The sequence below is a fragment of the Mus caroli genome, unplaced genomic scaffold (genome assembly GCF_978045245.1).
Source record: "Mus caroli unplaced genomic scaffold, Mus_caroli_1 scaffold_8, whole genome shotgun sequence".
In the NCBI taxonomy this organism is placed as follows: Eukaryota; Metazoa; Chordata; class Mammalia; order Rodentia; family Muridae; genus Mus; species Mus caroli.
Window position 1 is genome coordinate 89364385 of NW_028227263.1, and position 22835 is coordinate 89387219.

The window sequence follows — 22835 nt, forward strand, 5'->3', positions numbered from 1 at the left end:
TGGGATGTTCCTAGGCAAAATGGCTGTTATAAATCATGCTGTCTGCACATGCAGAGGATTGGAACCACTGGCTCTAGACTACTGGAGAAAGGATAGTTCAGTTACACATGGAGTTGGAAGAGTAGGTAGCAAATGCAGGCCCACAGAGGGCTGTAATGCACACTAGGGTGTCCTGCTGGCCATAGCAATAGCACCAATGAGAACCTTAGAGAAACATGTTGGAGCATGCAAATTCTAGTGTACAACCTGGGTTTTGTAACCTGGACTCTAACCACTACGGCCATCAGAGGGGCAAAAGTAGAGCCTTAGGATGCCACATTAATATGGCATTTGTTCACTCTGTTTTATATTGTTTTCTCAGAATAAGGCAAATATAACTTATGCTTTCTCCTGTGCATTTCAACACCATATCACCAGTTGCAATAGGTACAACTGTCTCAGCTCCTGGTCTACTGGATTGAAAAGAGGCTGGTAATAGAAAGAGATAAAAGGACCCATAACACCTGCTTCATGACCCCCCTCCCCCAATCTGTTTATTGGCAGGGGTCTCTCATACCAAGATGGCCTAACTAGAGCATCTTAGACTTTCCCACACCACTTCTTCCATGAGAAATGGCTACATGCTTTCAGGTATATAGGTGTATAACCAAATGTTTGCTGATGATAAATAATTAAGAAATACAGTTTAAAAAAATTCATGATGCATGTACTTTTATTATTTATCAAAGTAAAAAGCATGTTTGCACACGAGTAAGATGGACATACTATTTATGGTTACATAAAGGACTGAATTCTGGCTGAGTATTGATGTTGTAAGGCAATGAGCATCTTGAATGGTTTCAAAATTAAGAAATGTCTTAGCCGGGCGTGGTGGCGCATGCCTTTAATCCCAGCACTTGGGAGACAGAGGCAGGCGGATTTCTGAGTTTGAGGCCAGCCTGGTCTACAAAATGAGTTCCAGGACAGCCAGGGCTACACAGAGAAACCCTGTCTCGAAAAAAAAAAAAAACCAAAAAAAAAAAAAAAAAAGAAATGTCTTATTCTCAGTGCTCCAATTGGCACTTCACATAAATATGTGCAAAATATTGGAAGCATGTTTATGGTCATCTTTGAAAGTTAGGAATACTATCCTAAACTCCAGCCCAAATTTACATAGGGAGTTTTATGAAACTCAAACAGCACTTCAAAAAACCAACGCTCAGACACAATACAATCCAACAATATATTAGCTTGATACTTATATCTGAGGAAGAATGATATGATAATATGTAAAAAAATCCTTTGTTCTCCATAATTAAATCACAATGCTTCTATATTGCTGGAGAACTTAGCACGTGCAGTAAAAAACACTGATGTTCCTAACATGCAGTCCTGAATCTGACCCCAAGAGTTTTATGCAGCATTCAGTTGGCATCATGTGGGGTGACAGCATGCACAGTACCCAGTCACGTGTGTGTGTGTGTGTGTGTGTGTGTGTGTGTGTGTATGTGTAACCAGAGCCACACTAAAGTTGTGGAGCACAACATACTTAAGCACTACAACAAACACCAACTCACAGTTGACTTTGAGTTAATTTTGGTCACTGCACATTTAAAAATCTTTTACTATAGAAAACCTCAGTGTTTCTATGGCCTACAACCAAAGCTTCAGGTGATCTTGACTTTTCAAACTCACTTTTACTTCAAGAATCCAGGTTTTTAATCTGCCACTGCCTGTATGTGCCTTATCCACACTTTGCTCTGTGCCACCATATATTTGTCTCTGCATTTCTTCTGCAGCAGGATCACCCATTCATACACCTATTATTTTATGTAAAGATGGCTGATATTAACCACTGACTGCCTACTTCACTGTTATTATCCACAGTTCCTGAATTGTATAAAAAGAAAGAAAACCATTTACTAAGCTCAGCATTTAAGACTAGCTTCATGGAACTTCCCCCGTTGTTTCACATCTCTCTGTGCAGTTTGCTTTGCAAGGTCTGATCAAATGCACACACAACATTGTTGACATAGCATCAACACTGTCATAAATGACACAAGATATATATAAATTCACAATTCAGATTCTTCCCATTTTCTCACAAAATACATATACACGAAAACTGGTTTATTAAAGAAAAGTTCTCAAATGTTTCAGATTTAGGTGATTTCTACTGTGCAAAAACTATAACAGCACTCTTAAGAAGAACTTCATGCAGAGCTCTTGTGTCAGACTTATTTTTTAACACTGCCAGGCTAGTGCTTGGGATTTTTTTTTTTTTTTTGAGTGTTACTAGTTTACTTTGCAAGAGGAACCTAATCTGCATTGTTCCTTATCATCACATTCTCCAGTTCCTACCTCACCCAGCAAGTGTGACATTGCTGAATGCTTCTTAACTTTTAACAATTCTCTTAACATAAAACATGCCATGTTGAGGAGAAGCCCTTGGTCTTTCAAAGATTCTATGCCCTAGTATAGGGGAATGCCAGGGCCAGGAAGCGGGAGTGGGGGGGCTGGGTAGCAGGGGGAGGGGGAAGGTTATAGAGGATTTTTCAGAGAGGAAACTAGGAAAGGGGATAGCATTTGAAATGTAAATGAAGAAAGTATCTAATAATTTAAAAAAACCTGCCATTTTAATCCATATATTTCTAGGTGAGAGATCTACCATTGAGCTACATTTCCCACCTTAGTTTCTTTAGTTGAATATTTTGATGTATTTATTTGTTCTCTGTATTTAATCTTATTAATTATCCTGAAATCACCTTCTCATTTAAGTTTTTCTTGTTTCTTTCTTTCTTTTTTTTTTTTAATTTTAGACCTGTCCATGCATATCCTTACTTGGATTGTGGGTAAGCATGTATGTTTTAAAATGTCTAATTGGTTTAACTGGAGATCTGAAGATATTTATCACTTTTTTGTGCCATTGTGTCTATCCATTTACTTTCCCATAGTGTGGGTTGTATACAGGGGCTCAGCTGTTCTGGGAAGCACCCCATGCTGAGGTCTAGCTTCAGCTACATCTCTTAAAATGCATTCTATGTGGATTCAGTGTCTGTGTGGGTTGTGAAGCCTGGCTTTGAACTCATGCTACTTCTTCACCAGCCTCCCAACAGAGTAGGATTACAGGAATGTACCATCACATTGAACTCCTTTTTCAGAATTTGACATAAGGTGAAATTCTACACTGAATTTTGTTTCATTTCTCAAACACCATCAGTGTATTGAAACCTCTAAGCAACAGAGTCAGCAGAGATGTATTGACCACCCCATGTAATCATGGAGTTTTTCCATGCTATGCCATTGAAGAAACACATGTAGGCCTGCCATCTGGAGGCCTCAGACCTTTTACTCTATCCACATTTTCAGAAGCATAAAAGAACACTACTCTATCCTACTCAAAACTCTTCTGTGTAGAACAACAGACTAAAATCCTTGGGAATGAAGGTTTCTTCATGTTCCCACAATAACTTACTTTAATTTTTACCATGCCTCTACATGAGCGTGTCAGTGTCCAGTCAAGGATATTGTCACTGTCTCCATATTTACCTATTACTTCCTGACTGCAGATTCATAGCCACTGTCTTTAGGAGATTCCCTTCCCCTGGCTATAATGCAAGTTCTTAACCCAATTCAATTTACATGAATCCTTATTATGTGCTCCCTCCACATGTCAGTGATGATCTTCCTGAATTGTCCTTGTTAAAATATAATTACCCATATTGACCAAAGTTAGATCTCTGTTGGCAGGCATACGTTCTCCAAGATGCTCGTCAAGCAAGGAAATTGCAACACTGAGCAAAAGCCTGCATTAAAACCCAGGATCCATGCACCCACATACAGATGGGTAAAAAAAAAAAAAAAAAAAAAAAAAAAACATTTAGTTCATTCTCTGGACTCCGCCGTAATTGAGTTTAATACATAAAGCATTCAATAGCTTCACTGTGTCTCAGTTTGAAATCACATGACATCCGTAAGATCTTAATGAGGTCATTTCAATATTGACACTTAGATGGTGATTTGATGTCAGTGTCTGATCATGACATTTACAAATTACTTTCCTTTTTTCCTATATTGTAGGTGAACTGGCCTTTGTTTCAGTCAGCACATGGCAGTGACAAACACCACCAATCCCAGAAGTCTATAACAATGAGATCTTTTTAGTGCTTTCTGTGCAAAAATTGTGGGATGCTATGATGAGGTGCCACATATACTTACCACCTGTTTCACTGGCCACAGCTCATTGTCAACCTTTACCTCATGAGAGTGAGAATGTTTAGTCCTCTTCCAGGAAAGAGCAAGAAGTATTTTTAAGTGCAATAAAATTTACCACATTTCTCAAATTTGATTTTCCCCATCAGATTTTTTAACATTTTCTAAAGTACAACTTACAAAACAAAACAAAACAAAACAAAACAAAACAAAACAAAACAAAACAAAACAAAAACCAATACAAACTTAAACTAACACACAGGAAGTGTAAAACCACTGAAATTGTTTGAAAAATCTGCCCTCAGCCAGCATGAGAGATTACAGAATGACAGAACCAAGTTCTCCAAGATCAACAGAAACTTTTATAAAGACAATATTAATCCTGTTTAAAAAACCCATCAATATTTAGAAATTTGCCAAGACACAGAATTTATAATTAAGAAGATCTATTTTTGTAATATATCTATCTAGCAAATACATTCTGTTTTGAAAAAGAACACAATTTTTCAAAAGCCATTTTAGCATTTAGTCAGGTGTGAGAAGTGAGCAGAGAATAGTACAAGCATGAAGAAAGCAATCTCCAAAGACTCCTGACTCAGTCTCTGACAAAGGCAGCCTGGGCAAGTTCGAGCAAAACTGGGAAATACTACAAACATACTCCATTAGACATGGTCAGGAGTGAGATTTAGTGATTTGTGTTTCCCACGCAATGAAATCAAATATGCATGAATGACTACGTTTCTTTGAATAAAGGGAAAAGACAATGCTAGGAATAAGATTCCTGGATACTAGTAAACTTAAGAATTCTGAGAGATGACAGCTATTCCAAGTAAATAGTAGCCTTCTGCTAATACATATGCATCTTATAGAGTATAAAGGTCCTCATCTAACTCTGGCAGACCATGGCATGATATTGACAGGGCTAAACACCCTAGAACATGCTGTATCTGTGGGGAAATTAACAAGGAGTCATAGCCAATGGCTAATAATTTAAAAATGAAAAGCATTGAGTACCCTTCAAAACAGCACAAGAACCTCCAAGAGGACAACAGAAATGCAGATCTCTGGTCTGGAGCCTGTGTGCCAATGCAGATACAGGCAGGTCCTCAGTAGATGCTGAGTCAACAGGCAGAGGTGCAGTCCCTGCACAGCATAATGTTCCGAGTGAGGGCTTGTTTGGCAAAAGTATCCAGCAAAGATGATGATCTCAACCCTTTTTCCCTGGAGGCATTGAGAGCCATGCCAAAACCAGGCTCTGGACCTCCGATTCTCCTAAATTTACATCACTCTCTAGGCATCAATATTTTTGAAGATCTCATTAAAAATGCGCACATACACTGTCAAGCTAGCGTTGTAGATGGATAGCAGCCACTCCAGTGAATCTGTAGAATAACAAGATAATATTTCTGTAGCTGATGCGGAGTGATCCAGGCACTTATGCCTCTTCTTTTTCCAGGCAGCTGCTAAAGGTCTCTCATCACTGCCTTCTGGAAAGAGCACCAGGGCTATTTTTGGGTCCTTTGTCACGCTATCTTATTCACTTGTAATTTACCTTTGACTTTGTAATATAGGCCCACGTTAAAAATTCTGTGATTTTAGTAGAATATGCATACCTGAAGTTCCAGCACTCAGCAGGAGGTCGAAGGCCAACCTAAACTTAACACAATCACAACTTACAAAAAAGGAAGGAGGGGAGAGCGTGACTAATTTTCTTTTCCCATTCCTAGTCACTTCAATATATGCTGATAAAGATCTATGAAAGAGAGGAAAGGAAATGTGTGAAATGGAAGAGAGAGAAAAGGGAAACAGAACTCAAGTTGAAAATGCACCTGGAGCAGACCGAGTGTCCTTGTAGTCTTACAGAGTAAAGGAGGACTTGGGCTCGACAGTGCTGCCACAGAGAACAGGTGCTCACTGCACAGCTTCCTAGTTTACTTGGATTATTCCTGCTTATGAGACTGTCCAATCTCATAGGCCCTCTGTTTCCGTATGCACAAAATCAAGACATTAATACTACTACAAATAGAAGAAAATGTGATGTTATAATTCATTAAAATAAAAAACCATTATGGTGGAAATGATTACCACCTAGGAAGTAAAAAGATAAGCCTAAGGATAAAAACAAATATTTATAAGGCATATATTTGATATCCAGAAAATATGAAGAATGCCTAATCCTCCTCAAAAATATCCCAGACAAATAACCAGATAAAAAGATGGGGGAAGGTTTAAAATAGACGATTTTCTAAAGAAAGTGGACACAGGAACACCTGCTTTGTGAAGAGATTCTCAGCTAGATTTTTCATCAGAAAAACATAAGTCAAATGTATAATAAGAAACCACTTCATTACTACTAGGAGAGTTATAGTCAAATGACAGTGTGGATGGGGTATGGTGTGAAGAAATTAGATTTTGTACATGTTGCTGGTGTCGATATAAAATACCTAGATCGCTTCAGAAAATGGTTTGAAAGTGTCTCCAAATCTTAAAGCATCACACCCACTAATATGTGAATTCACTTTTTAACACAATAAAAATATGTCTATGCATTATCAAATTAAAATCACAGTGTAAGGCATGGGATACCTCCTTACCATGTGTTTGGTCAGGGAGGTCTCCAAAACAACTATTGCCTTTAGTTACCCAGCATAACTACATCATAAGTACTATGGCTAAGGAAATTAAACACTTTGGTTACAGGACACAGAAATCAATTTAAAGTCTATTGAGAAATGTCCTCTCTTGTGTTCATAGTGTCAGAAGATGCTGGGCAGGCTGAAAAAAAAATACAATCTTGGTCTTAGCCAGCACTGGCTACAATCATGGAATACATGCTACAATGCTGACCTGCTTGGAACAGTCTTCCCATTGGTGTTGTAACAGCACAGTTATTATTGGGTAAATAACTGCTTTCTGATTTCATTATGCTTATACCTATAAACTTGGTTGGCAGCAATCGATACAGAGATGCAAAACTGATCAAAGTGCTGAAATAAGAGACTGAGGGCTCAGCCCTAGATGTGATACCTCCATTAATCCCAACACCACTAAAGCTCAAGAGTTGCCAAAGAAGGGACAGGAGGAAAAGGAAGAGCTGGAGGGTTGGAGGAGTGCTGTGGAATGATGCATTCTGGACTGGTGTGCATGGTTATCATATTAATAAACTCACAGAAGCTGTGGTCATATAAAAGACCTACATAAGACCATGGCAGTTAAAATCCCAGTATAGATGGTATGGGTGATCTAAAGGCTGCATCCCTTATTAAAGAACTATTGACAGGTGGTAGCAGCTAAGCAGAATCATTCTTTTGTGATATAGTCACTGAAAACTTTTTCATGCTCCAGTGTGTGGCTTCATAGCTATACACACCCTGGCAGCACTAATTAGACTTAGTGAGTAATGAAAAATAAAAAATATATTAAGCTATATGAGAGACATTTTGAAGGAAGTACAATGGGTACTAGAGGGGGGAAAGGGTCGATGTTATCATATTCCATTATGTACATGTCAGAAATCTTCAAATAAAATTATTTAAAAATAAATAAATTATCATATTCCAGTAAATGAATATAAATGAATAAATAGAAAAAATGTCCACAGCAAAATATGTACACAAATGTTGATAACAATCTCATTCTAAATAGCCCCCAGATGGAAATAACTAAAATTAATTGGTCAATGGATAAGAAGTACCAAGTCTATTCATACAATAGAATAGTATTCAGCAGTAAAATGTAATAAAAAATGACATACAGCACACCATGAGTGCCAAAGAAAGCTTAGTTGAAAGCAGCCACATATAGAGAACTCTATTGTGTGACTCCATTTACACGAAGTGCATGGAATAAGCACACACAGAGAAAAGGGAAGTGGGTTAGTGACTGGGCCTGGGAAAATTACTGCCCAAAACTACATGGTTTCACTGAGGTGCAGTAAAATTTAAACTTGATTGTGTTCAAGGATTCAAAGGCCTACAAATACATAAAATACCACTGAATTGTATGTAGACTTTTAATGGGTGAATTATATTGTATATGAATATCTCAATAAATCAACTGATAAAAAGGAGAAAATCTGCTATGTGTCTACCACTGGGAATTACATACCTTAACTGATAGCAATATCTTATATTGCCAATAAATACATATTCTTTTTTCATTACTTTTCTTTTTGTAATCAAAGTGCTCTTACCATTGAGAATATTTAGACATAATTGTTAGAGTCTGAAAGGTAACCCCAGTAGATGCATGAAGATAAATACTTTTATAAGGATATAGGGTAATGAGTTTTTGAAGAACTCTGGCTTGCACAGTGAGACATATGTCAGGATATCCTAAAGGCAAGTGATTTCACAGCAGCACGCTCAGACGCAAGCTGCTCTCTGGCAGAGGTTGCATGCATGCTCTGAGCCTGCTGTTTAGAACCCAGGAACTGGAAGTGGAATCCAGCCTAGAAATGCAGGTGGAAGATGTGCAAAGAAAGAAAATGGGGAAGGGAGAAAGGAAGGGCAACTTCACACTGAGCTCAAGAGGAGAGTAAATCATGAAGAAGACACAGATGTTAATGCATCTTTCTGCTTTGTTCCTCTATATCTACTATGTCTTTACAAATAAAGAACTAATGAAAATATTTTGCCAATATGAGTTCAGGAAAATAGTATTAAGGTTTTGAGTCTGTGAAAACACTCTGAGAAGCATGTGTATGAACAGAAGGACAGACAGGAGGCTTTAAAGGGAGCTCAGGTTGCCATACTCACTGGTGAAGAAGCATGGCAGTATTTTTGAAAATGAACTTAAAAGAACTGATCAGTTTCACCATTAGATAACTCAGCCTTTCTCCATATTTCAAAATCTTTTGAAACAAAGTCGTAGTGCCCTTATCTAGTTGTGTTCCAGAAAACAATAAAGAGAAATCAAAATATCACACAGCTAAAGATGTATATTTAATAATCTGTTCTCCATGGTTCTTGAAAAATATCTTAAGCTTTCAATGCAAAGACTACTAAAAAAGAAGCAATAGGTTTTTGATTTGGCAAAAACTGAGCATTATAAATTTTGGCAGTGTGTAGGACAGACACTCAGAACCAGTGTGAAAGAGGCAATCCTGAGTTGGTGATGCGCAAGCCTTGGGTTCTAGGTAAGTGCTCCTCTATCCGGAGTTGAGCACATTTGCTATGATCTCCTTAATTCAGAAAGTCCTTAAACTCAGTTCTTTATCTTGACAGCGATTCCCATGATCTGTACACATTTTCATACCTCATTAGTGTTACAAGTAAAGATCCCAACTCCCTGACTTTAAACTTCAAAATATTTTTCCTACAAAAGCATACTGTGCTAGAAGAAGCTTTCTCTAAATGTTACTAGAAAAATACAGACGCATTTGATCCATATTTTATGTAATATGAATGCAAGAATTGCCCCGAATTTTTACTCCCATATTAATAACACAAACAAAAAAACTATACATTGAGAATTTTCTAAGAATGAAGGAGTTGGATATTAAAAGCACTATTGTGACATATAGATAGATAATTACAGTACAGTGGGGCATGTACTGTGAGGAACAGGGTTCAGGATGTCAACAAACACCAAAACCTAGGGATTCACAAGTTCCTTCTGTAAAGTAGGAACTTTCCTCGAACCTACAAACATACTCGCATATTCCTTAGATCACCTCCAATTTGCTTCCAAGAGCTAATATTACAAAAATTGTCTGTCTGTCCTATTCTTGAGACAGGATCATGATACTTAGCCAAGCCTGGCCATAATTTTTTTTTAATCCTCTGGCCTCTGTTCTTCCAAATGTAGGCATTGTAGCATCTACTGCCACACCATCCCATTTTAAAGAAAAAATTAATTATTTGATAGTGAAATTATGAAAAAAAGAAAATCAGGAATAACTAAGCCAAGAGTAGTAAACAAGAGTGAAGAGTGACAAGGATGTTGCCAACTTAAAGCAAAGGGTGTAATGAGTTGTGTTGAATAAATAAACCAATGTTCAGATGAGATATCAGAGCAGACCCTCACGCACACACAATTTCTGAGAAGAGTATTGCAATACACACAACTTATAACACACTGTGCCTTCAATTTATTTTGAAAAAGACGGGCAATTCACACTATGTCTTTCACAGGCAGCTCATCAAAGCAGCTTACCAAGTAGGCACCAGAAAGCACATTCATCACTATCACACAAGACACAACTTACATCTGGTAGGTAATTTCTAAGTAAAGTGTGTGGGGCAGGAATCTCAAGCTGGCTTATATGTGTGCCATGGTAAGACCATTTTGGAGAGCAGTTTGGCATTGTCAGTTAAGTTTGAACATTTCCACTTCTATTCTTTTTTTTTAACTTATTTTTTATTAGGTATTTTCCTCGTTTACATTTTCAATGCTATCCTAAAAGTCCCCCATACCCACCCCCCCAATCCCCTACCCACCCACTCCCCCTTTTTGGCCCTGGGGTTCCCCTGTACTGGGGCATATAAAGTTTGCAAGTCCAATGGGCCTCTCTTTCCAGTGATGGCCGACTAGGCCATCTTTTGATACATATGCAGCTAGAGACAAGAGCTCCGGGATACTGGTTAGTTCATATTGTTGTTCCACCTATAGGGTTGCAGTTCCCTTTAGCTCCTTGGTTACTTTCTCTAGCTCCTCCATTGGGAGCCGTGTGATCCATCCAATAGCTGACTGTGATCATCCACTTCTGTGTTTGCTAGGCCCCGGCATAGTCTCACAAGAGACAGCTATATCTGGGTCCTTTCAGCAAAATCTTGCTAGTGTATGCAATGGTGTCAGCATTTGGAAGCTGATTATGGGATAAATAGCTGAGAAGCACCTGAAAAAATGTTCAACATCCTTAATCATCAGGGAAATGCAAATCAAAACAACTCTGAGATTCCACTTCACTCCAGTCAGAATGGCTAAGATCAAAAATTCAGGTGACAGCAGATGCTGGCGAGGATGTGGAGAAAGAGGAACACTCTTCCATTGTTGGTGGGATTGCAAGCTTGTACAACCACTCTGGAAATCATTCTGGCGGTTCCTCAGAAAATTGGACATAGTACTACCGGAGGATCCCGCAATACCTCTCCTGGGCATATATGCAGAAGATGTTCCAACCGGTAAGAAGGACCCATGCTCCACTATGTTCATAGCAGCCTTATTTATAATAGCCACAAGCTGGAAAGAACCCAGATGCCCCTCAACAGAGGAATGGATACAGAAAATGTGGTACATTTACACAATGGAGTACTACTCAGCTATTAAGAAAATGAATTTATGAAATTCCTAGGCAAATGGATGGACCTCGAGGGCATCATCCTGAGTGAGGTAACCCAATCACAAAGGAACTCGCACAATATGTACTCACTGATAAGTGGATATTAGCCCAGAAACTTAGGATACCCAAGATATAAGATACAATTTGCTAAATGCATGAAATTCAAGAAGAATGAAGACCAAAGTGTGGACACTTTGCCCCTTCTTAGAAATGGGAACAAACCACCCATGGAAGGAGATACAGAGACAAAATTTGGAGCTGTGATGAAAGGATGGACCATTTAGTGATTGCCATATGCAGGGATCCATCCACTTCTATTCTAAGGCATGTAAATAACATTTATCTCCACACATGGTTATTCAAGCTATACTATGCCTTCCTGTGAATAAGAAGCAGAGCTCTTCTACAGATGACAAAGAAAACAAATGAACTATAGTGTGGAGAGGAATTAAGTCTTCAAATGTGAGGCTTAGGTAGAGAATAATTGCTAAATAGACTCTATTATCACTTAGACAATGCTCAGAATAGGCGACAGTGGCTATAGTGTCATAAGACAATAAATATTATCAAGTAAAAATGGAAAGAAGTCCAAACAAGGAGATGGATATAGTTACGTGAGCATCCACTTCAGGCAGAGTTGTTTAGATTCACACATATATTTGCAACATATCCTTATTTATGTGTTCAAGCAGAAAAGTTAGGAATATCAAAGTTACAATCATCTTTTTATGGTTTTGATACTGAATCTTTCTCCATGTCATTTTTTTACATCCTATTTTCAGGCTTATTTGAATATCTACCAACTAAAGTTTGACAAGCCGTGAAAAATTCTCATTGTCCACATACCTCTTTTTCTTTTCTTGTGTTGTCTTGTCTTATCTTTTCTACCCATTCTTTTCCTTTTCTATTTTTTCCTTTCCTTTCCTTTCCTTTCCTTTCCTTTCCTTTCCTTTCCTTTCCTTTCCTTTCCTTTCCTTTCCTTTCCTTTCCTTTCCTTTCCTTTCCTTTCCTTTCCTTTCCTTTCCTTTCTCTCTCTCTCTCTCTCTCTCTCTCTCTCTCTCTCTCTCTCTCTCTCTCTCTCTCTCTCTCTTTCTTTCTTTCTTTCTTTCTTTCTTTCTTTCTTTCTTTCTATTTTTGTTTTGTTGTTGTTGTTTTTTCGAGACAGGGTTTCTCTGTATAGCCCTGGCTGTCCTGGAACTCACTTTGTAGACCAGGCTGGCCTCGAACTCAGAAATCCACCTGTCTCTGCCTCCCAAGTTCAGGGATTAAAGGCATGTGCCACCACCATCTGTCTCATTTTAGCTATTATTCAGAATGGATTCCAAGGGGCTTGTTCACCTAGAAAACTGTTCTATCCTGAGGCAGGACCCCTTGTACACTATTACTTTTTTTTGATGAGCTGGAATCAATTTGATTTGACATTTAAAAATTTAAATATTCATTAAATGTTTTTAAATGTCTTTATCCTCCCTCTCTTTAAGCTCTCACCTTTCTTAATTTCTAGCCCTCCCTTTTTCTCTCCTTTCCCCTATCTTTCCATGTGGCCATGGCTGGTCTCCCTCTTTTTACCTTCTTTCCTCCCTGCCTTTCTACAAAGCTCTAAAACGATAAAAAAAAAAAATGAATTAGGTAGCATTCCTTCTGTTTCCATTTTGTGGAATAGTTTGAAAAGAATTGGTATTAGCTCTTCTTTGAAGGTCTGATAGAATTCTGCATTAAACCCATCTTGTCTTGGCCCCCCCTTTTTTTGGTGGGGAGACTTTTAATGGCTGTTTCTATTACCTTAGGGGTGGCAGGGCTGTTTAGAAAGTGATAAAAAAATCACATGGTATTGGTACAGAGACAGACAGGTAGATCAATTGAATAGAACTGAAGACCCAGAAATAAACCCGTATACCTATGGTCACTTGATCTTTCACAAAGAAAGCAAAACCATACAGTGAATAAAAGAAAGTACTTTCAACAAATGATGGTGGTAACTGGTGGTTTGCATGTAGAAGAATATAAATTGATCCATTTTTATCTTCTTGTACAAAGCTCAAGGCTAAGTGGATCAAGAATCTCAACATAACATCAGAAAGGCGTATAGAAGAGAAAGTAGAATGAGCCTGGAATGCAACAGCACAGGGGAAAATTTCCTGAACAGACTACCAATGGCTCAGGCTATAAGATCGACAATTGACAAATGCAACCTCATGAAATGGAAAAGCTTTTGTAAGGCAAAGGACACTGTCAATAGGACAAAAAGGCAACCTTCAAATTGAGAAAATATCTTTACTAACCCTACATCCAACAGAGGGCTAATGTTCAAAATATACAAAGAACTCAAGAAGATACACTCCAGAAAACGAAATAACTCAATGAAAAATGGGATAAAAAAATTCTCAGCTGAGGAATCTTGAATAAATAAGAAGCACCTAAAGAAGTATTCAACATCCTCAGTTATCAGGGAAATGCATATGTAAATGACCCTGAGATTCCACTTTACACCAATCATAATGGCTAAGATAAAAAAGCTTAGGAGACAGCAGATACGGGCAGGGATGTGGAGAAATAGGAACACTCCTCTATTGCTGGTAGGATTGCAATCTTTTACAACCACTTTGGAAAGCAATCTGGTAGTTCCTCCGAGAATTGGAAATAGTTCTACCTAAAGACCTAGCTATACCACTACCAAAAATGCTCTAACATATAGCAAAGACACATGCTCCACTATGTTCATAACAGTCCTATTTATAATAGCCAGAGCTGAAAACAACCCAGATGTCTCTCAATGGAAGAATGGATACAGAAAATGTTGTACACATTTACACAATATGTAACATTTACACAATGGAATACTACTATTCAGCTATTTAAAATAGCGACTTCACAAATTTTGCAGGCAAATAGATGGAACTAGAAAATATCATCCCAAGAAAGTTAATCCAGCCCCAAAAGGATGTATGCATCCTATGTACTTACTGATAAGTGGCTGTTAGTCCAAAAGCTCAGAATATCCATGGTGCAACTCACAGACCATACAAAGCTTAATAAGAAAGAAGCCCAAAGTGTGAATGCTTCAATCCCATCTTGAATGGAGAACAAAATAATCACAGGAGGCAGAGGGAGGAAGAGACCTAGGTGGTAGAGGAAAGAAGAATGGACCATGGGAGGATGGGATCAGGTATAGGAAGAAAAGAATTCCAGAGAACCATGAGAATGAATAGAAATATGTAGCAGTAGGACGTGGCGACTGGGGGTTGAGGGAGGCTAGAGAGTCCCAAATGCCAGGAATTCCAGAGACTCCCAGAACACAATGGAGATGACAATATCTGGAATACCCAACAGTAGAGAGATAGAACCTGAAGAGACCACCTCCAGTAGACAGACATGATTCCCATTTGAGGAATGGGGCCACCCACCTATAGCAAAATTTTTAACTCAGAATTGTTGCTGCCTAAAGGACACACAGGGACAAGAAGTGGAGCACAGACTGAGGAAAAGGTCATCCAGAGACTTCCCCACATTGGGATCCATCCCATCTGCAGACACCAAACCCTGACACCGTTGCTGATGCCAAGAAGTGCTTGCAGACTGGAGTCTGGTATAGCTGTCCTCTGAGAGGCTGCCAGCACCTGACTAAGACAGATATAGATACTCACAGCCAACATTCGACTCATCCAGGAGAGCCCAATGGAAGAGTTATGGGAATGACTGAAGGAGCTGAAGGGGATTGCAACTCTATAGGAAGAACAACAATATCAACTAACAGGACCCATCAGAGCTTCCAGGAATTAAACTACCACCAAAGTATATACATGAAAGGGTCCATGGCACCTACATATGTAGCAGAGGACTGCCTCTGGCATCAATGGGATGAGAGGGGCTTATTCCTGTGGATGCTTGCTGCCCCAGAGAAGGGCAATGCTAGAGGGAGGAAGAGGAAGTGGGTAGGTGGGTGGGGGAGCACCCTCTTCAAGCCAAAGGGTATGGGGATGAAGAGTTTGTGGAGGAGAAACCAGGAAGAGGGACAACATTTGAAATGTGAATTAATAAAATAATAAAAAAGTTAAAATTCAAGAAATGAAGTACACAAAAATTTGTTTAGACGCTCTAATAATATTTTAGGTCTTGACCAAAAGAATCTGAAAACTTTAGATATGTTTGATTTGTACTTATTCCTGGACTGACATCTACTAGCCTACTGAGGACTGGGTGCCACTGTGAGATAATTGTCTCCTGTCACCTTGTCTGTCACTGTCCATATGGGTCTATCTCTTCTTCCAATGCTTATGTGCTTTTCTTAGAAAGCACAATGAAGGCTTCCAGATTTGAGTTAAAATTGTTGCTTGTAAACTCTGAGTAATATATGTTCATAATATATATTCATAAGAACTTTCATAAAAATTAGAATTCAGAATGAGAACAGAACATAGCTAATAGACCTAAGATTTCTCAAGAAGTCAGTTGCTTCATGAAATGCTTAATGAAGTCCACCTTCAATTTTCTTCTTCCTGGTGGACTTTCTTTGGAGAACCCATTGTTGAGAGTTTGGTTAATTTGTCAGAACCCCAAATACATGGTTAAATACAAATAAATTTACTCAAGAGACTTTATAGAAGATTTGATGAAATGTGAGATTAACACTTGACAGATGACAAGAAATTATACCAGATGTGTTTCAAAACTTTCCAATGAAAAAATAAGGAACTGAAGTGAAAGGAGTAGAAGCAGTGGCAGGAGAATTGCTCACTGGAGAGTGTGAATGGACTGTGGTAGTGCAAGACATAAAAAGGAAAATATGTCAAAAGGAGGCTTGAATTTGAATGAATGCTTGGAGGAGCGATAAGTAATGAGTGGCAGGAGAAAAGAAAGACAATTCAACGCAGTCACCAAGATCAAAGTTTAGAGTGTTAAGGAGGCCATGGAAAAAGTATCAGAGCTATTCAGTGGCTTGAGAAGAAAGGTAGCATCAGGTTAACACAGCAGTAGAGAAGAGTAGGGCTCAGTGGCAGATGGTTCCTTTCTTTCTTGTCTTCCATGACTTCTTGGTATTGAATTAAGGCATTCCAGGGTCCTGGGTTAGGATGTGGAGGCTACAAACTCCAGGATCAGTTCTTAAAAGCCTGCACGGTAATGCAGCTCATCTAGAACAGCTGGCCTTTGATTTAAGACTGCAAAGTAGTCAGATACAGGTGCCACGCAATGGTCCAGTAGATTGTTGCTTCTCCCAACATCATACTTTGTACAGCTCTTTTGTAAACTGAATTACATGTTTTTATAAGAACTCACTTAACACACACACACACACACACACACACACACACAAAACTAGAACATGACGATTTACAGTTTAGAAAGATTAATGATGGAAAAGGTCAAAGATAGACCATGGTTGGTATGCAGGAAGAACCTTGACCATCATGGTAGCTGTGTTTAATTTCCCCATATCAACACCACTTCAATTTTCTAATTTATTTGTTTGTTTACTTTGCAGTGCTAGGAACTGACCCTGGGGCTCATGAATATACCTTGGTGCTATGCTACCAATCAACATCAAGAACTTCCAATTTTCCTATTATTTTAACATAAGCTAATACATTGCAACAGTATGGGCTCCCAGGAACATTAGTGGCATAAAATTGACACAAAAATGTTACTGTGATGGGGAGTTAGTACTATGCAGCCTGGCTTCAGCCTATTTAAAACAAATCAAAACAATGTTCAGAACATTGGTGCTATGCTAGGAGCTGAAAAGTTTTTGGCACTAATGAACCCAGTTATCATTCCATAACACTATATCAAGTCTAGAACACGGACACCTCATTACAAGTGGCATAATCCTTAATTCCCATTCAGGGACAGGAAGGATTTATGTGATTTTTTTGACACATGGTATTTTAATCCTTGATTATAGAATGTCACTGGGTTTTGAGTTATCTCTTCTATGAAAAATATTTATTTAACTATCTCTTCTGCAGAAACAATTCATTTTAATATATACCTGCCATCCAGGTGTATTCTATAGATTCAACAGCTATGCATAACTCAAGCTAACTTAAAGTGGACAGGTTCCTTCCTAATCCTTGGTAGACAGCCTGTGTTTAGGTGATGAAGTCTTTCAATCCAGATTACCAATTGGAATTGCATTAATTCACAACCAAAGGAGATAACAAAAATTTAGGATTGCATTTAGCTTTAAAATGTCTTTAAGATGACAATGGCCATGGTATTTCTTTCTGCATGGGTCAGAGTAATTTTAGTGTACAAGTTCTTTGGAAGTGAAAGGGTGTATAACCTATTTCAAGCCCCATGAGCATTTGGTGAATGTAGAACTCTAGTCAGGCTACAAGAAAGATAGTGCTGCGTCGTGATAACCTCATGGGTCAATGCACAGCTAGAAGACTTCCCTCTGTTCCTGCAACATGCATACTTAGGAAGTACAGTCTGACTTCCATCTGTGAACAAATCAAAATACAGGTGTTTAAAAGAACAGTGCCAGTCCAAGGTAGGCTATGTGTTGCCCACTGTATACCCTCCCTGGGCATCTGAGACAGCATTGTAAGAGTCTTCGGTTAACAGGTTTTGGTCATGAAGGCAACTTTGTTGACAAATGCAGACATGGGTAGGATCTCTCTGCTCTGGAAATACTACCAGCATACTTTGAGCAGACCCTTTGCATATAAGGCTTGGGGCAAAGAACTGATGATATCTCAATTTTATACATAATAAATGAGCCATTTTCTTCAATGCATCAGATTAGTTTTCCTGATTGTGCACACATGATGCTAAGCCTTAGATCTTGATTTTTCCTCACACCCCATACAAAGTATATCTGCATAGATCTGCAGACCACAGTTCATCGATCCTGCATGCAGACAAAACTGACTTAAAAATTGAAGCTTCTGTTGCCATTAACATTGGCTTGTAGAAGCCAGGTTGGAGAGGAGAGATACAGGTAAAAACTTTGAGTCATTGTGTAGGTACTCAATGACCAATGCTCCAATCTCAGGCAGGAAGTAAGCTTGGGGGAAGAGCTGCATATGCTGTGAATAGGACCAGTCCCTCTTGGGGATATGCATTCTTGATGTCAAGGGAAGCATAAGCTGTGGGTAGAAATGGAAGTGGATTGTGAAGGTATACAGCAACAACATAACCCAGCCAGGATAGCTGTGGCAGTAGGAACAGGGCAGAGTGCCTCCTAGAAAAAAGCAGCATGAAGGTGAAATGAAGCAGACCTAGTTAGCAGAAGAGACAACAGTCACCCATAGGTACTAGGCAGATGGCAAAGGGCCAGTTTTCTTAATGCCATCACACCCTGAGGTTGATTTATAGCTGTTGGTGTTTGTTTAAATGTACAGACAGTTCTGCTTTCCTTTAGCATTTTTAACACTGTTTGTGCACATGGCTATTCTTCAGTTTGGAAAACACTTCTATTTATCATCTGAATTATCATGCAGAGCATGCACCAAGAATGAAAAGCAACTGAGATATCACCACAGACATCAAATCTGTGTGACAGAAATGTAATCAAATCTCAGCAGGCACAGACAGAGAGCAGAAGATATCTTCTCTGTTTCTGGGTAGTTGGATAACAATGGTGGTGAAGCTCAGGCCATGGCAACTTTAACCAGACAGCATTCAGAGAAGACCATGTTGGGTGCAGAAAGCAGCATGGACCTCTGTTGTCCTGGATCACCAAGGCTAAACTAAGCCCAGGAAGTAAAAAAGGTGGCAGCTTTTCGGAGAACATCTATCATTCCTGCCCTTATTAGCTCCAAGGCCATCCAGTCTCTTCTCTAACCAAGGATGGACTATTATGTATGATATTAAATAGGGATCAGCTACTTTCTCATCCAATGTCTTATCTTCCACAGCATACACTGGGGAGTGTCTCATTATCAGATGGTCTAATCTTATCATAGGAACAAATGCTTTTTACATACACACTAAAGCAGTTCATGTGATGGTCAATTTCTGACAATACATGGAAACCAGCCAACATGCACTTCACTGTGAGACCATACTGCCAGTGCATCGAGCATCTTAAAAGGACTAAAAGTGGACACAGGATCACCTGTGGCGAAGACAACATTCCTGGAGACCAGACGGTGCTCTACAATGGAGAACTGTGGGAGCTCGATCCTTTCCACGCCAGTGACAGCCTTGTCCCCGCCACGCCAGTAAAATTCAATGTCATCCGTAGTGTAGCCATCTACCAGGAGAGAGAAGCAGTAACATGGTGGATAGGAGGCACTGTGACTAAATTGCAATGTATAGCCCAAGAAATTATTATTGTTGAAGGGAAGTAATGGCTCTATTAGATTTAAAGAATTATTCAATGTGCACATCTGTAAGGAATGAAAATAAAGTAGCTTTCAGGTGTCTCTGTGTTACCTCAGCAGTTTGCTTTGTGCCAAGATGGTCCTGAAAGGCATAGAACTGGGACTGTGGGAGATGAGAGCTTGGACCAGAGTGACATTATAAACAATCAGACTTGAGGATTTCCATACATTTTTTTTTTTTAGATATTTTCTTTATTTACATTTCAAATGCTATCCTGAAAGTTCCCTATAACACTCCCCCCACCCCCGCTGTGCTCCACTACTCACCCATTCCCACTTCTTGGCCCTGGTGTTCCCCTATACTGGGACATATAAAGTTTGCAATACCAAGGGGCCTCTCTTCTCAAAGATGGCTGACTAGGCCATCTTCTGCTAAATATGCAGCTAGAGACACGAGTTCTGGGGGTACTGGTTAGTTCATATTGTTGTTCCACCTATAGGGTTGCAGACCCCTTCAGCTTCTTGGGTACTTTCTCTAGCTCCTCCATTGGGGGCCCTGTGTTTCATCCTATAGATGACTGTGAGCATCCACTTTTCCATACATCTTTGCAGTATGAGTATGATGCCAGGGGAAAGCAAGTATTGAGATTAAGGAATAGCTACAGAGAGTACGGGCCAGCTTTCCCCATCAGAGTCTAGTGACAAGAGTTCTTTTAAAGTGCCTGTCCATTTTAGAAATGCTCTTTGCTGGGAGACTTCTGGCCCAGATATACTGGCATAGGTATCCTCTTCACAAAGAGAGTGAGAATGAGAGAATCAATGAGAAACAAAGCACTGTCTTATCTCACCACCCAGAAGTCACCCAGAAGATCACAACAAATTGTCCATTTATTTCCAGCTCTCTTTGTATTTTTTTATTTTTCTTTGTATCTATTCTTCCTCTCTTCCTTTGTCACTCCTCCCTTCTTCACTTACTTCTTCCTCTATCCTCCCCTTTCTCCCTTTAACTTTCTCTCTGCCCTGACTTCTTCCCCCATTCCTTCCCTTACTTCCTTTCTTCCTTGTCTTCTTGTTTCTCCCTTGAGTCAGATCTCATGACTGAACACCAGATGACCTATACCATCTGCTAAGTGCTGGAATCACAGACCATCAGATCCAATTCAATTTTTCAATTACATCAATAAAACACAAATCTGATTTAAAAACATATCATTGCAATGCAATGGAATTTTGTACTTGAACACATAGGAAACAAATGTATCCAGTGCTTTCATAGCCCAGGACCTCAGTTTCTGCAGTGTTATGTCCCTACAGCAATCTGCTATCCTTTGGAGAAACCACAGTGTGGCATCTACCATTTAGCAACTCTTTCTGTCTTCCTGACCTGACAATTCCCTCTCTAATAAAATACTCACCTGATTACATCACTCCTTTATATAAAGCCCTCAACTGCTTTCTATTCAATGGAAAAATAAGCTCAAACTTCTCACAAAGACCTCAGGAACTTACAAGATAAACTCCAATGTGATGTTCCTCTCTCCCATTATCAGGCCAGGTATGCATCTCTCTTAGTACTCAGAGCAGCTCCTGTGCCCAGACAAGCTATGTCCTCTGCAGGAGTCTTTTTCAGGTGTTCAAATAGCCCATCCTCCTCCAGGTCACAAGATTTACTGAAAGCTTCCTGCAGAAGTTTTCCATGAGATCCCATCTCCTGCCCAACCCCACAATCACCCACAATTTTTTGTCTTTTCAAAACACTTATTGCTTATTCTGCCTGTTTCACATCCCTCTAGATCATGTACTCTAGGTAGGAAAGCATTTTGCCTCTGTGCTATATGTCCCTGTACTTATGACAGTTCATGCACAGAGACAGAGTGCACCTCTATGGTAGAGTACTTGTTTCACACATTTGAAGCCCTGGATTTAATCCCGGAAACAGAAAACAAAATCAAAGCTAAACATCAGTGCTGGCATATAGGAACCCTGCAAAGTAGGTGAGGGATGATAAATTAATGGATCAACAAATTTATACTCAGCTGGAAAACAAAGATGCCACTTTTCCACTCTGCTCCCAGTGCATAGAAGTCAGCAGAAAGGAATTCTCTGCTTGTCCTCAGTCACTTTCAGCCTGGAGTTCTGCAGGACAAGTCATCCCTTACCCAAGAAATCTCTTTTGCCCAACATCTGCTAGAGTCAGGTCATACTGCAATAATGGTAACACCCAGAGGTGTGTGCAGGCAGTTGGAGATGAAGCTGCTTCCTAAAGGAAAGCTTGCATTCACTTCCTAAAATGTCCATAGTCTCAGCAGAGCCATGGCCTCTATCCAAACAGAAGACATTAGACGTCTTAGGTTATTCCTAGGAACTGTAGGGATCACCATCTTTCCTCTGAGCCTTTTAAAGTTCCATGGCCAGTGTCCTCAAAAGCTCCAATTTTGCATCATTGGATGTGACTTTACATTCCTCATCTCTGAATTCACAGATGTCAGGAAGTATGGGCATCGATCAGTATAGCAAAGAAGGGAACAGTGTGGCCAGCTGTGGCCCCAACTCTGTACTCCCTCATGTTGCTTAAGCTTCATACACCCCCAACCACAAATACTTCTAGTAATACCAAAAAAAGCAAATTCACTTAACTACCCAAATCTCAGTAGAACACCAGTTGAGATGAAAAATAAACCAGGCTTCGATAGACTCAGTACAAACACTTGTTGAAACTAGTAATAAGGCAGTGTGTGACAGGTCAGGATCAATAGGCGACACTGTTCAGGTGGCAGGAGGCACATCTTCTTGTTAGATGTTAGCAATGCAGCTTCAATTCTGCCGTAGAAGTACACAGCACTGAATTATCAATAAGGCATTTGAACACTCCTAAATTGAAGAAAATTGCCAAGATGCAGAAATGGCCAGCTTGTAAGGCTATGATTCTGATGGGAAATGAGTTTCACTCCAACTGCCAAGGGTCTCAGCAGTCCAGCCACTCAAGCATGATGAAGCAGATTGTAAGAAAATTGCATCTCTGTGTTTGCTCTGTTCTTGCTGAATGGTTTGAGATGGGGGACATTTGTTTTCTCCTATTTCAGCACAGAGAACAG

The 22835-nt window shown here is 39.4% G+C and overlaps 1 protein-coding gene across 2 annotated transcripts in view; it reads right to left on the reverse strand.

The window, feature by feature from the left end:
• Positions 1-22835, reverse strand: part of Gabrb3 (gamma-aminobutyric acid type A receptor subunit beta3) — a 228745-nt gene that overhangs the window by 16842 nt on the left and 189068 nt on the right. For both annotated transcript variants that reach the window (XM_021166821.2, XM_021166820.2), the window contains exon 6: positions 19533-19670. In XM_021166821.2, coding sequence (XP_021022480.1) covers positions 19533-19670 — 138 coding nt within the window. The remainder of the gene's footprint in view (positions 1-19532; positions 19671-22835) is intronic.